The 13611-nt window shown below is 38.8% G+C and overlaps 2 protein-coding genes across 2 annotated transcripts in view; one reads left to right on the plus strand and one right to left on the minus strand.

The window, feature by feature from the left end:
• Positions 1-84: 84 nt before the first annotated feature.
• LOC117490226 (alpha-crystallin B chain-like) lies at positions 85-2057 on the minus strand. Its single transcript, XM_034139851.1, is given in 4 exon segments — positions 85-1212; positions 1299-1421; positions 1748-1833; positions 1836-2057. Coding segments are annotated over 4 exon segments (618 nt in total). The 5' UTR covers positions 2053-2057; the 3' UTR covers positions 85-1020.
• A 2078-nt stretch (positions 2058-4135) lies between these two features.
• LOC117490224 (cilia- and flagella-associated protein 54-like) overlaps positions 4136-13611 on the plus strand; it is a 43067-nt gene continuing 33591 nt past the window's right edge. Inside the window, 21 exon segments of the mRNA XM_034139850.1 lie at positions 4136-4281; positions 4897-5002; positions 5364-5519; positions 5669-5834; positions 6231-6289; positions 6701-6844; positions 7198-7311; positions 7468-7569; positions 7657-7849; positions 7937-8017; positions 8815-8927; positions 9067-9181; positions 9510-9595; positions 9704-9841; positions 10629-10770; positions 10938-10987; positions 11127-11255; positions 11814-12054; positions 12198-12331; positions 13203-13397; positions 13495-13587. Coding sequence (XP_033995741.1) covers positions 4136-4281; positions 4897-5002; positions 5364-5519; positions 5669-5834; positions 6231-6289; positions 6701-6844; positions 7198-7311; positions 7468-7569; positions 7657-7849; positions 7937-8017; positions 8815-8927; positions 9067-9181; positions 9510-9595; positions 9704-9841; positions 10629-10770; positions 10938-10987; positions 11127-11255; positions 11814-12054; positions 12198-12331; positions 13203-13397; positions 13495-13587 — 2703 coding nt within the window.

The raw sequence follows: 13611 nt of genomic DNA on the forward strand, positions 1-13611 counted from the left end.
TCTCCAAATGTATTGTATGCATGTGTTGTTTTGACAAGTGCCTTTCAAAAACAGACATTACAAAAAGAACACAAAGCAGAGATGTGATTTTGAGTTTCAACATTTATTCTATTTGTTGTTTTCTGTGTTAATATGCCAGAGGGTTGTAGCCGAAAGGAAGGAATTATCTGTAACTCTTGCATCTACATATGCACTCACTCTCACATACATCCACACACTTTCCTTAGCAGCTCAGAGGCAATGCTCCTCAGCAGAAAAGGAGCCCAGTGATAAAATCTGTCCCCCTCCAAACATCAGTTTCTCCATAGTCCCCTTTTTTCCCTCCTGCTCATTCACACGTCATCCTCTCAACACCTGGTCCCAAGTCCTTTGGTGTCATTTATTGAACAAACTAAAAATGACTGCATATGCTTCCAGAGAACTCCCTCCTCCCTGAAACATACAGAAACCAACACTATTCTAAAATAATAAACAAAGCACAGTTTGCATCTTACGCATACCTACTCAGACAGTACTGTCTACTGTAAATGTAATAGGTTTGACCATTTTTGTCTTTTATCATCTTCAGTGGACAATTTTGAAAAAGTATTGGAATTCCACTCCCTAAAATGTCCACTAAAGGGGAGCTGCAGGGTTACATCCCATACAAACTATTTTTGTATCACTAAGCAGCACAGATATTATATAACATTTGGAAATGCTAAAGGAAATTGCTTTACAAATATGATCATCACCCTTAATGTGTCTTGTACATACACAGAGGTGTATGTACATCTATACAACACTTTGTCAAATATAGTAAATTAGCTTTTGTTTTAAAAGAACCGTTGTCTGGCAGCTAGACATTAGAGTAACAGTGAGTTAGAATTCAAATAAGATTCAAAATAAATATAAGGCACTTGCCATCTAACCCTGTATCCCCTGCCTACTGCATAAGTGCACTACGAAACTACTGAAACAAGTTAGTTATAAAAACCGGCTGCACTTGGGGTTAATAGTAATGAGTAGCGTCACTCCGCTCTACATATTCTGTTTAGGTGCTCCATCTTCACAGGAAACAGGAATAGGGTGCTCAGGGCCGGAAGATGACCGAGGTGCAGTGATGGTGAGAATACCATCAAAGGACAGACTGGAGGTGACGTCGGCACCTGACACGCCAGCAGGAAGTCTGTACTTCCTCCGAAACTCTCTTGACACAAAGCCGTGGTCATCCTGGAAAACAAAATAACAGTAAATTGTCAACAAATAGATTTTTGTTTGACTATTTCTGTAGATCTCTATCTAAAAGTCCTTCTGACCTGTCTGCCCTCATGTTTGCCGTGTATAGTGATGGATCCGTCACTGACAATGACAGACAGCTCTTCAGGTGAGAAATGCTTCACATCCAGTAAAATGACATAGCGATCCTTTTCAATGCGCATCTATAAAGACACAACAGCAGTTAGCTTGTATTTAAGCAGTGCAAGCCTCATAAACATACACAATTATACAGGGAACTAAAGAGGATTTTCTTCAGTGTCATATTTGAATAATGTGAAATCATAGAAACAAATCTTATATTCTAAAGATGTTTGTGCATTTAATACATCTACTGGCCCGTCACATCATTTTAAACTGCAGAACATTACTTATTGACATATAAGAAGTTTTACGAGATATATTCGTGATATTGTTAAGGTTAGCATCCAAACTGTGGGTAATTCACATGAGAAAATGTAAATTCGGACACAGGATAATTTCACTTTACCTCACTGTATCCATTTTCGGGCCAGTTGAACCAGCGCATTGATGAAGGGCGCATCAAGTTGAAGGACCAGGGGAAGGGCCAGAAAGTGGCCAATCAGTGAGAGGTTCTGCCATGGAGTGATCAGAGAGTCGATGTGGGAAGGCCCTACGGTACCAGGGATACTGGATGGGGATATCCATGATGCGTTTCCAGAGAAAAGTAAAAAACGTTGGATAGGCAGACTCTTGGTTTGACTTGGTCCGAGATGGGTACTGTTGTGCTCCCTTGCACCGCATTTTATAAGCCTTTTTCTCCCATCCCACCATGGCTCTGTCACTATTCACGTCCCCCCCCCCCCCCCCCCCTCTCTATAACCTCATGCACACTTGCATAGGGACTCTGCCAACAGGCTGATCTTTCTGGAACAATGATGTCAACTGTTTATCTCTAAATCTCACTCATTGTTTCATCTGTAGCACTGTGGCAGTTTTCTGTCTCTCTCTCTCTCTCTCTCTCTCTCTCTCTCTCTCTCTCTCTCTCTCTCTCTCTCTCTCTCTCTCTCTCTATCTCTCTCTCTCTCTCTCTCTCTCTCTCTCTCTCTCGCTCTCTCTCTCTCTCTCTCTCTCTCTCTCTCTTCCTTTCTCACAGTCATGAGTGGACACTGGCTCGGAGTACTGCTGATGCCCCCATACTCATATCCCAGGAAATGCCCCTGTCTGGATGTGTGTCCCCGTGTGATCGTGTGTTTGTGTTTGTTTGAGGAATAGCTGCCAGAGCATTAGCCTGCCCTGCTCTGAGTGCCAGAAGCTTTAGGTTTGTGTGCAGAATGGATGTGAGGTTGAATGGGAATTGATGAGTTTGTATGGGACAGCATTAGGTGAGACTCTATCATTTTGCTATGAGCTCAGATGTAAAATATGAAGTCCTTTCCAACTGTCCAACAGCTGTGCCAACCAAATTCATTTCAGTCCCTGCTCCATCCTTCCTGTCAGATAAAATCTGTGGTATCCACAAGCACTTTCTATAGACAGATTTTTTTTCAAACCATTGCATAACCACTGTTTTCGTGACTTCCATGCCTTTTTCATTTGTTATGTCATATTTCCTTTTTAAGCTGTAGTTTTGAGTTTTTGGAGAATCTACCACTGAGTTTCAAACCCAAAAATCCAGCTTAAACACAGAAACCACAGTGGCTGAAGTTCAAATTTAGACTGCTTATTTATTAAGTGACAGGTTTCCACCAACAATAGCAATTTAATATGTATAAAAAGGAAAAAGATCATGCAAGTAGAAACAAAATGAGAATTACTATATAAATATGCAAGTTAAAATAAGAGTTATATATTACATGAATAAAGCATATAATAAAGCTATAAATAAATTATACAGTAAATGCAAATGAGTAAACGTAATGTTAAAGGGAATGTAATAGGCAACATTTAGGCCTCACTGCATAACGTTAATGATGAATATAGAGGTGTAAACAGTAATTAACGGTATATTAAAAGTAAAGTTACATAATAATATTACATTTCTTTTTACAGCGTCGCCTATGACTATGTAAAACTACAGTTAGTGAAAAAACTGTATGTAAACACTTATTTAATGACTTACGTAGGTACTTTCCCCTAGACAATTAACGTTAATGTTGTGAGCAGTGGTGTAATGTAAGTAGATATACTAAAGTACTGTACACAAGTACACTTTTGAGGGACTACATTTTTACCTTGTGCTTCGACTCCACTACAATTCAGGGGCGAATATTGTACTTTTACTTTTATCTAATACCTTTAGTTACTGTGGAGATTTGGATTAATGAGGTGATTTATAATCAACCCATGAACAAGACTTTAATTTCACATGGAGTGAATTCACAAACTAACTAATTAAAATATGCTCCACCTTTTACCAGCTTTGATAACACTTTAATGCATCAGAACATATTATATATATTATTCTGAAATGGAGCAATTGGCATAATGAGTACTTTTACTTTTAGTACTTTAAGTATATTTTGATGCTCACAATTTTGTACTTGAGTCACTTTTTGATTGCAGGACTTTTACTTGTAACGGATTATTCCTATAGCCTACTCTGTATCTGAGTACTATTTCCACCTCTGCTCTTGAAACAGCGATTGTTTTGTACTACATTTTTTTTGCTACAACTTTCAGAAGATGTTATATTACATTTATATTGAATCATAGATACTACAGTGTTTACTTGTAACAGAGTCTTCCTACACTCTGGTATTTCTACTTTTACTCATGAACAAGATCTGAGTTCTTCTTCCACCTGCGGTTGTCTACTGTTTAGCGTCGTTACCATGGTGATGTGGTAGTCCCTGTGGCTTGGAGCAGTTCAGTTGGTTTTGGCTAAAACTAAGTCGCTTACTTTGGTACGGCTGAAATGGACTTACCTGCTTCATATTACGGGAAAGTTAATAATAGAAACCCCGTTGTTTTAACTTTTGAACGAGACATAAACTCGTTTATAACGCTGATGAGACGATCCGCTTCCTCTACCAGCCGAAACAACGACTGTCATGCTAAAGGGTGAGATAACATAGTGTTAGCTGGCTAATTAAAGTGCTAGTTAGCCGGCTAGATTATTGCTGTTTATTATCGTAACCGTTGGCATTGCTACATCAACGGCAGCTTTACCAGAAGAAAAAAGTTTCAGCAAAGTTGTTTTTAGTCGTTTTCTGCTACTAATATGGCCAAAGCCAGTTGTTTTGGTTATGACGTTTCTTCATAACTCATAAACTACTAGCAAACACGCAGGCCAGGACGTGCTTCACGTGTGTGCAGGTGCGTGGCCAACCCAACATTAGGCTGGGCCACCAGTCAAATTAAACAACATTGTTGTGGGCCTCCGTTTTAAATATTTAAAAATAAATGAAGGCATCAGTTACACTTGTAATTCCTCTTCTGTTAAGAGCACCATTTGTTTTGGACAACATTATTCTTTTTAAATTATTTTTTAATAAAATTAATCCTGGTCTGAGTTTTAAAATGTGCTTAATTATATGTGACTGACTTAACATCCTGAACAGATGCTACAACATACATATTAAGTCATAGATATTTCAGTGTTGCCTTGTCAGATCGGTTACAAATGACATTTATCTTTACCCTTTTGTTTTTAATTTGATTCTTTTAATTTTAAAGGATGAAAATCCAAATGGACATATGGAAAAAGTACAAACATCGACTGCCTTGGAAGTTGTACCAGGAGCGCATGTTGCAGATTGCAGATTTTCTCTTTGGGATAAAGGTAAGTCTCAGTAGCTTACTCAATACCTGCCAATATAATTTTCACTCTGTAGTTCAATTACTTTACAAGCTGCATTTGGTCATAAACAGATTACATTCTAGCTTCATAATTGTATCAGTCTAAATATGCAGACTGGTGAAAGGAACCAGTGTTGTATGTGATAATGGATGTGATGCATCGTATGCTTATTTAGATATTTACCACTTGTGACATGCTTTAGCTTCATAATACATGGTAAGTTGTGTGTTGATGTGATACATTTGAGTATTGGAGACAGTTTTCCATTGGTTGTTGGGACTGCATAACTTACACAAATTGACATTTTCTATATACCTTCCTTCCCTTTCTTCTTTATTTGTAGTTGTATCAGTTAGCTCTTTGGCAGGGATACAGTCTCAACCTGCTGCAGTTCAACTCTGCTGCAGTGAGAATAACGGACATCACAGATGTAAAGCATTTCATGGCCTACTTCTTCCCTGAAGGGTTTGATACAGACCAAGATACATTTGCCATGAAGGTACACTGTACACTGCATACCATGCTTTTTTTACTTTGTTGTTTTATATTACTCAAATGTTTGTAATGTGAAGGCCATTGATATTTGAACTTGTTGTTTCCTGAACCCTGATATATTTGCTATGTCCATGTGCCTGTTTGTTTCTGTAGATCCGTGCAATGCACGGCTGTGCCCTGTGTATATTTGAACTGGAGAAAAGGCACAGTGTCCTCAGCCAAAAGGGACTCTGTAAACTGCTGGATGTACTGAACTTCCTCAGGATCATGATGCAGGCTGTTCAGCAACACGAACATCTCTGCTGGCAACTATATAATGGTACAACTTAAATAGTTTTGTCCAGTTTTCACGTTTTATTTTGAGAGAAACTTTTGAAAGAACAGAGCAAGTTATCAATGTGAGACAGAAGAGGAGATTTTAAGTATATGTCCAAAAGGGTGTTTGCTTGAGGTTCTAGATGCATGGGTTACTACTAAGCTTACTTTGTAAACATATCTTATGTGATTTTGTATAGTCAAAGTGGTAACCTCCTAACATTATCCTACGATTCCCAGAAATATGTTGGTTTTGTCTTGAAGTGCAAGATTTAGTGAAAATAACGTAAAGAAAACTTTACAAAAAGTCTGGATTTTTACATTTAAATGATTAATTACAAGATACTGCAAGCTTTGGTATTTAACTGTATAACGTACATTTTTTTCTGTTGTTTTCCAGGTTCTTTACACATCTACACCATCTGCCGTTACCTGATGACTAAGAGTTGTAGTGCACAGGTACTTGGAGATACTGTAGATGATACATGAGAGCTTTACTGCTGTATCTGTTGATGCTCTTTAAGAGCTTTTCCAAAAGATGTTTTTGAAGTGTCTGATACACTCTAGTCTAAATGGAAAGGACAGGGTGTGAAATGGTGTGTGACATGTTGCATGTCTTTAATAATCAAGCACTGGGAGACTGCGTGAATTGGTGTTTCCTAATGGTCCGAGTTTTCTGGGATTCACACTCTTCTGCACATTGTTGGTGTTCTTAAACTCCGCCTCTATATGAAAGACAACAAACAACTCCTAAGAATGAATGTTACATTTACCTAATGAATAATGTGATATAAAATATATGTGATTTATAATGTAGATACAATTGTCTGTGACATGAACCTTTATTCCATCATTTATGATCCTGTCCAGGCGCTGGAGTACCTTCTGTGGGCAAGCATCAGTTTAGAGCTGTCCCTTCCTCTGATGACTGCTCAGTATCTGCCGTGGATTGTCACTCTCTACTGTGCTGTCTGCCACTGTTACTATGACAACAAGGCTGCTGTTCAAGCGGAGGTGAAAGATACACGCTATTTGTTATAAGACACTTAGAAGCACAAAATCATTGCCATGTTTAAAGGGTATTCAAAGGCTGAAATAATAAGTTATAAATGCCAATTATCAGCTGTCGTTTATCTGCTTGCAGTTTTCTGTTAGCCAGTCTGCTAACAGTCTTATTACCTAGGACTTTATATTACTGATTTATAATACTAATCTGCTGTATCAAGGATGCACTGTTCAAAAAGAAATGGCCTTGTATGATATAATCCACATATTGAAGCCACATAGAACACCTTACTAATCTGAATTTATCTGAAAGTCTGATTCCCCATTTGTGGGGTTGTTTGTGTATCTTCAAATGCTTTTAGAAATTTGCAAGGAGAGCCCTTGGAAAAATCAATGAGTTAGCAAAGCTGGAACAGCAGAGTGACGTTCCTGTCACCAGAGAGACTCAGAGAGCTTACAAAGAAGCCTCCATCAAGGCAAGAGACTCCTCCACACAAAAAATACAATTCATACTCTTAATTTTTTTTTAAATAGGACGATAAAGATAATTTACAAAGACACATACAGAACATGGCAGAACTTTATTGTGACTTTCTATCCCAAAGTTATCAGTTTTTTTTTTTTTTTTTCAGCTTGCTGCTATGATGTTTAAACGTTCACCGTTTGAGGCCAGACGAAGAACCAAAACTTCATTCAGGCATAAAACCAAAAGCACCTTGAAGGACATGCCCAATGTAAAAAGATTCTCTTATCAATATCAAAATATTCAGTGTTAAATCTCATCTTAATTGTCCTTTTATGCCTGCCTGTATCTACTGTAGGGGCCATGGCCTCGTACTACAACAGAGCGCTTGCTAATGAGCCTGTTCGACAGCAGTGCAGCGCAGTTCCTGGGCATTTTGGAAGCACTTTGGGACAGCACCAGGCGCCCCCTGCATACGAGGATGCCAGATGAACCAGAGCTGCAGGAGGTGATCCTGGAACTCCTGTCTGCTGGCATCAGTATATTATCTGGTAGGTTAAACAAACACAACAGAAAATATTGGATGTTTAAGGTGAGGGATTTGTGTAGTTATTTGCTTGTATGTTCCTGATTTAAAGGAGCAGCAACTTCTAGCGAGTCTCTTGGATGTCTCAGTGCACTGACACCAACCTCCACTTTATTGGATTTAGCCGTTGCAGGTTCGTCACTTTTCTCAAAATGTTTCTTACATTTCAATAGAGTGCCACAGTGACGCGTCCTAAAACCCGGAAGTAAGTTAGCATTTTACCACTTCCGGTTCCTTCGCAAAAAAGCAATGCAATTTCTCCATAGGATTTTGGAAAATAGCTGGAAATAAGGTCTGTGGTTGACACAAATTGAAGAGACAGATCACGTTTTGTTCTACGACATTAAATACATCAGCAGTGACCCCACTGGTGATTTCTGAAGAGTGTCTGGAAAAACGATGGTTGTTAACAAGTGGCTGAATAGGACTACAGAAGTTGTCGAGGCCGTTGTACGTCATTACACCGAACACGTAAACACTCCCGCTAAGTTTGTTTTTCCCCGTGTTCTGCTTGAAAGCAAGTACCTGCCTCCTTCAAACTGTTAAAACAAATGCTTCAACTTGTACCATTTAGAATCTGTATTTTTGAATATGGATCTTAAGTTGGCGTGACGTTGAAGCAGCGACCCTGCTGTAGTTCGTTTATAGCATAACGTTAGCATTTTGCTTCTGGCGACTAGATTTATGATTCGAAAATTATAAAAGTAGGGTAGGCATGTGGAGATTATCCGGCTGAACAAAACGTGACCCGTCTCTTAAATGTGTGTCAACCACAGACCTTATTTCCAGCTATTTTCCAAAATCCTTTGGAGAAATTGCATTGCTTTTTTGTCGAAGGAACCGGAAGGAGTTTACTTCCGCGTCACTGTGGCACTCTATCAACATGTCCTTCACTTTATCATGAAGTAATGTGATGTCTTGTGTTGTTAGGAGGAAACAAAATACCCTTCATTTCTGCGATGAGGTTTATCAAGATGTTGTTTCAGTACAAGCAGACAGATGCTTTCACTGAACTTGCCAGAGAGATGCTGCAGGTGTTGTCTGTGAGTAGCACACAATCATCTCCTTATTCAGAGAATGGGAATATATTACTTTCTATCAGTCTCTATATTCTTATGTTTCCAATTGAATGTGTTGTGTTTCTGGATAATCTTAAGTGTCTTTACTGTTTCTCTGTGCCAGGGTGTGGAAGGTCAGTCACACAGGAGGGCAGAGCTGGAGCTTGCTTTATTTGACAGTTTCAACACTCTGTTGTCTTCCCAGAGGGGCCATCCGAAAGAGGAGAACATGAGTGATGGTAGCAAAAATGACGATGTGCCAGATATTTCAAACATTTATTTAGATAATGGTTTAAAATAAATGGTCTATAAAGGATAATCATAAGAAATGTATTGTTGCATCCTAGACTTCATTGATTTTTCCTCAACCTTCAACTGGGTTGCCAAACTGCTGTCAAATCTATATCCTAACCAAGTTACTTCCCGTTAAATATTAACTGACAGACTGTTCATATTCTAGCATTGATTATGTGCCCAACATTTGTCTTGCTTCATCACTGACTGTCTGAACACTGATTTCAATGATCTCAGAATTTATTTTGTCATGTTGTTTGATGTTTCCAACAGGCAATCACAAATCTTCATTCTCAATGAGTGATGAGTTCATCGGCCTAGTAGACACCCTGCACAAGTCTGTGTGTGCCTCTGCTCCAGTAAGTTGTGTTTCTGTTTGTGTTTGGGTTGATCTGCCAAGGACTGGGATACAGGTAGACGTAGAGTTCATTTTTAATCTCTATGTACTGTTGTGTGTGTTTGTGTAGGAGGTGCAGCCGGATGAAGACCTGGTTGTGGATGTTTTATTATTTCTCTGGGGTCAAGTGAGGCTGGTGATCCAGAGGGAGCAGATGCCAAACTTAGAGTTTCTACATTACCTTGAAAAGTTGGATCATTACGATAAGGTATGTATTTTAAAAGTATGCATTATGTCACAATCTTAACACAAACTGGAGAACCCAAATGCACGACCCAGAGACAGTCTTGAATGTAGCAAAAAATGTATTTTTAATTTCAATAAAACAGAAAATCCCTCTTAACAGAGTAGGTACTGGATTAAACCAAAAGCGCTCACAAGGAGGAAAAAACAAGCGTAACAAAAAGAGAATTTAAGATTAACTTAAGTCTGCAAAAAATAACAAAACCTGACATGAGTGAAAACGATCCTCTCTTGGCTGAAGCCTGGCACGACCATCCATGGAAACAAACAAGACGAACTGACACAGGACAGGGGAAGACAGGACTATTTAAACATGAGGTGAGTGGGAACGGGTGGAAACAATCAGGGGCGGGGCAGACGCTGACGAGGACGGGAAAACACACAAAGGGACGAAGTAACAGGGCCTGAAATGAGAGACAAGAGGTAAATACAAAATAAAACAGGAAATGAAAAACGAGACATGACCTGAAACACGGGGACTTAACTAGAGATGAAATGACATAAATAGACAGACATGACATGACGTGAAATAACATGAAAAGACAGACATAACACATAAACATAACAACACATTACTGAACATTACTGAGGAGCAAGTTATTAAGTGCTCATTTTATTTTCTATAGTCTTAACTGTAACGTTGATTTTGAATGGTCAGGAATCATACATAAGCTTATATTAGAAATAAATGACAGTATGTTTAATATAGACATCTATTTGATTTCTTTACATGTGTGTGTGTAACATTGCAGTGGCTGTGGTGTCTGTCTATGCTGTGCGAGGTGGCTTTTGCCTGTGATTTTGCAACTGTGGACTACATAATAACAGCAGAGATGGTTCTCACATTGGCCACACTGCTAGAGAGTGCAGCTGAACGCAGCAAACAATGTCCTGGTGAGGATTTACATTCTAATGTTTCCCTGTTTTAGTGTGTAGTACGGCTAAAATCATGCATCTCTTGTACAGTATTGTGTATTCCTTTTGAGAATATTACTCTGGTAAACTGACATGGACACACATATACAGAGCTGAATTTGTTTTGTTTTATGACTAATGTCTAGGGTCTCGTGAAGTGAACTGTGACAGTGGGAAGCCACTCTCTATTCTTGAGGTATGTGATAGGATTAACTGTGTATAATGAGCATCAAACGATATATGAATAGTTATGATGTAACGTGTGTTTGTATGTGAACGTTTAAAAATAACCAATGACATATTGGGTCAATGTGTGTCTTTCTGTGTGCTTGTAGAATTCAAGTACTGAGCTGCTTCAGAAAGTGTGTGTGTTGGTGGAGCAGGGTCTTGATGCCCTGGTAAAGGGTGTAGATATATCGCCGCCTCAGGATTGCTCAGCGATCACTGACTCTGCCTTCATGCAGGTATGCTACCTGTCCTCCACTCAGTCTCACATTTATTCATTTAAGACCATTGTATGCCAGGTTTTGCCTGTATTAAACTGTATTGTAAGATGAGAACATAACAAGAATTAACAGAATACAAGATTTGAGTAGACTCAGAAATCCATGAATGAGAAAATACACTGGATGAGTGTTACTAAAGGGACAGTGTCATCCCACATGCCATAAGACTGCTAAACACCTGAGCTCTGCTAAGTGCCCCGATAAACATTCCTGTTGTCATCTTGCAATCTACTTATTTATATAAATAGTTATCAATGCAATAAACCGTATTTAATTTTGTCTTAATTTACATTATTTTATTTCATATTCTGTTCTTGTACATATCATATTCTATTTACATGTATATAGACTTTTTGCACTACTTTATATTTTGTATTTTTGTATTTTATTATATATGTTGGATTGTTGGAGGAGCTCAGGTCAGAAGATTTTCATTGCCATTTATACACTGTAGCTTTGTGCATATAACAATAAAACCTTTGAACTTTGAACTTTAAAAACTGTTTTTTCTGATAGAAATTTCGTCCCCTGATTCCATCAACTCCTATATCTTCTTTGACACCATTGCAAGAGGAGAATAAAGGAGGTGAAATAAGTGGGAAGGAAAAAGAAGAAGTGGAAACCGAGGCAAAATCAGATATTGAAAGCTCTCAACACACTCAGTCCAAACGTGTGTTCCTGCTGGCCTCAGACCTTCATCTAGAACTGGACATCATTCACCACAGGGCTTCTCTGAAGTTACTGCTGCTGAATGCAGGTCAGTTTCATTTTACTTGTTTGTGTTTTTTGAACAAAGAATTAGCCTTTCCAATAAAACATGCCTACTTGTAATGTAGACACAAACAATGGGGTTTTAATATGGCTTATGGTTTGTCTTGGTGCTTTGTTGCTTGTGTCTAGTCGAAGAGTCTGAACTGTTGAATCGGATCAAGAAGAACAAGGGGTCCAAAGCTCTTTTCCTGATCCAGAAAGCCTTGCTGGCGCACAACGACATGGAGCCAAATGACAGCCAGAAAACCCAGAGTCTGCTGGAGGTTACAAACCTCGTTCACACTTTCATAGACACAGTCAGAACGTTCAACATGCTACACAGTAATGTGTATTAAAACACTAGAACCGCCAGAGGTCGCTGTATACCTAAAACCGCCAACCGGTCAAATTTACCCGCTATTGATTTTCAAGGTACAATGTTCTTTTATTTATCATGTAAAACAGTGAGTTTTGATCGCACAGGGATGAAACTTATACCAATAGAATCTGTGGAGTGTGGACTCTCAGCTTTTCATGTGATATAGTTTGTGCAGATAGCATGAAGTATAAAATATCGCTACCAGTGATGATTTAAACGCTTGGTATTAGACTTGTGTTTTGTTTAGGTACAAATCTCTCTATCTCTCTCTCTCTATCTATCTATAACTATCTATCTATCTATCTATCTATCTATCTATCTATCTATCTATCTATCTATCTATCTATCTATCTATCTATCTATCTATCTATCTATCTATCTATCTATCTATCTATCTATCTATCTATCTATCTATCTATCTATAAGGAACCGCAGTAGACAAAAGGCGTTGCTATAGCAACACGTCATGTTTACGCTGCATTTTCTATGAGGTAAATATTACCCGCTGGCGGATATAGGTATAAATGGCAATTTTTAACAACAGAGGGTGCAACACACTTTCAGGAAAAGTCACGGACTGGGAGACTTTAATATTTTATTGAAAAAAAGTTACATAGGCCTACAATCAAAAAACAGCTGCGGGTAAAATGGACCCGTTGGCGGTTCTAGTGTTAAAGCCACTACAATACAAGCCACTTTTACTGATGACTGGTGATTGAGGTGAGCTTTCTTCAAGTGTAATGACATTTCAACAAGCTTCTCCATGTTCTTAACAGGAGGCCTCCACCTTGATAGAGAAAGCAGGGGTGGAAGAAAGGAAACTGTATATCTCGACCTGTAAGACTCCAGCTGAAAACAAAGATAAAGGAACAAAGGAGAAGAAAGAAAACCCTCCACCTGCCCCCATCCTGCTCTCACGCACCGACCTCTCCTTTACCTTTGCCCCAGCACCTTATAACTTAGAGGAACAGGTGAGATTGAATTTAGTTAGTTTAACAGTACCCAAACCCCTCTTCTTTACTTTTTTTTATAATTTTCTCTGTGTCATTTCTTCTTGTGTCTCTCAAGGTTTACTGGTATCAGCTCTGCGGACGTCCGGCTGAGGGCACTAAATGGAAAGTCCTCCTTGGGGACTGCAGCCTGCCAGGAACTGGAAATTGGGTACAATTCATCTCTTTCATAACA

The sequence above is a fragment of the Trematomus bernacchii genome, unplaced genomic scaffold, assembly GCF_902827165.1.
Source record: "Trematomus bernacchii unplaced genomic scaffold, fTreBer1.1, whole genome shotgun sequence".
In the NCBI taxonomy this organism is placed as follows: Eukaryota; Metazoa; Chordata; class Actinopteri; order Perciformes; family Nototheniidae; genus Trematomus; species Trematomus bernacchii.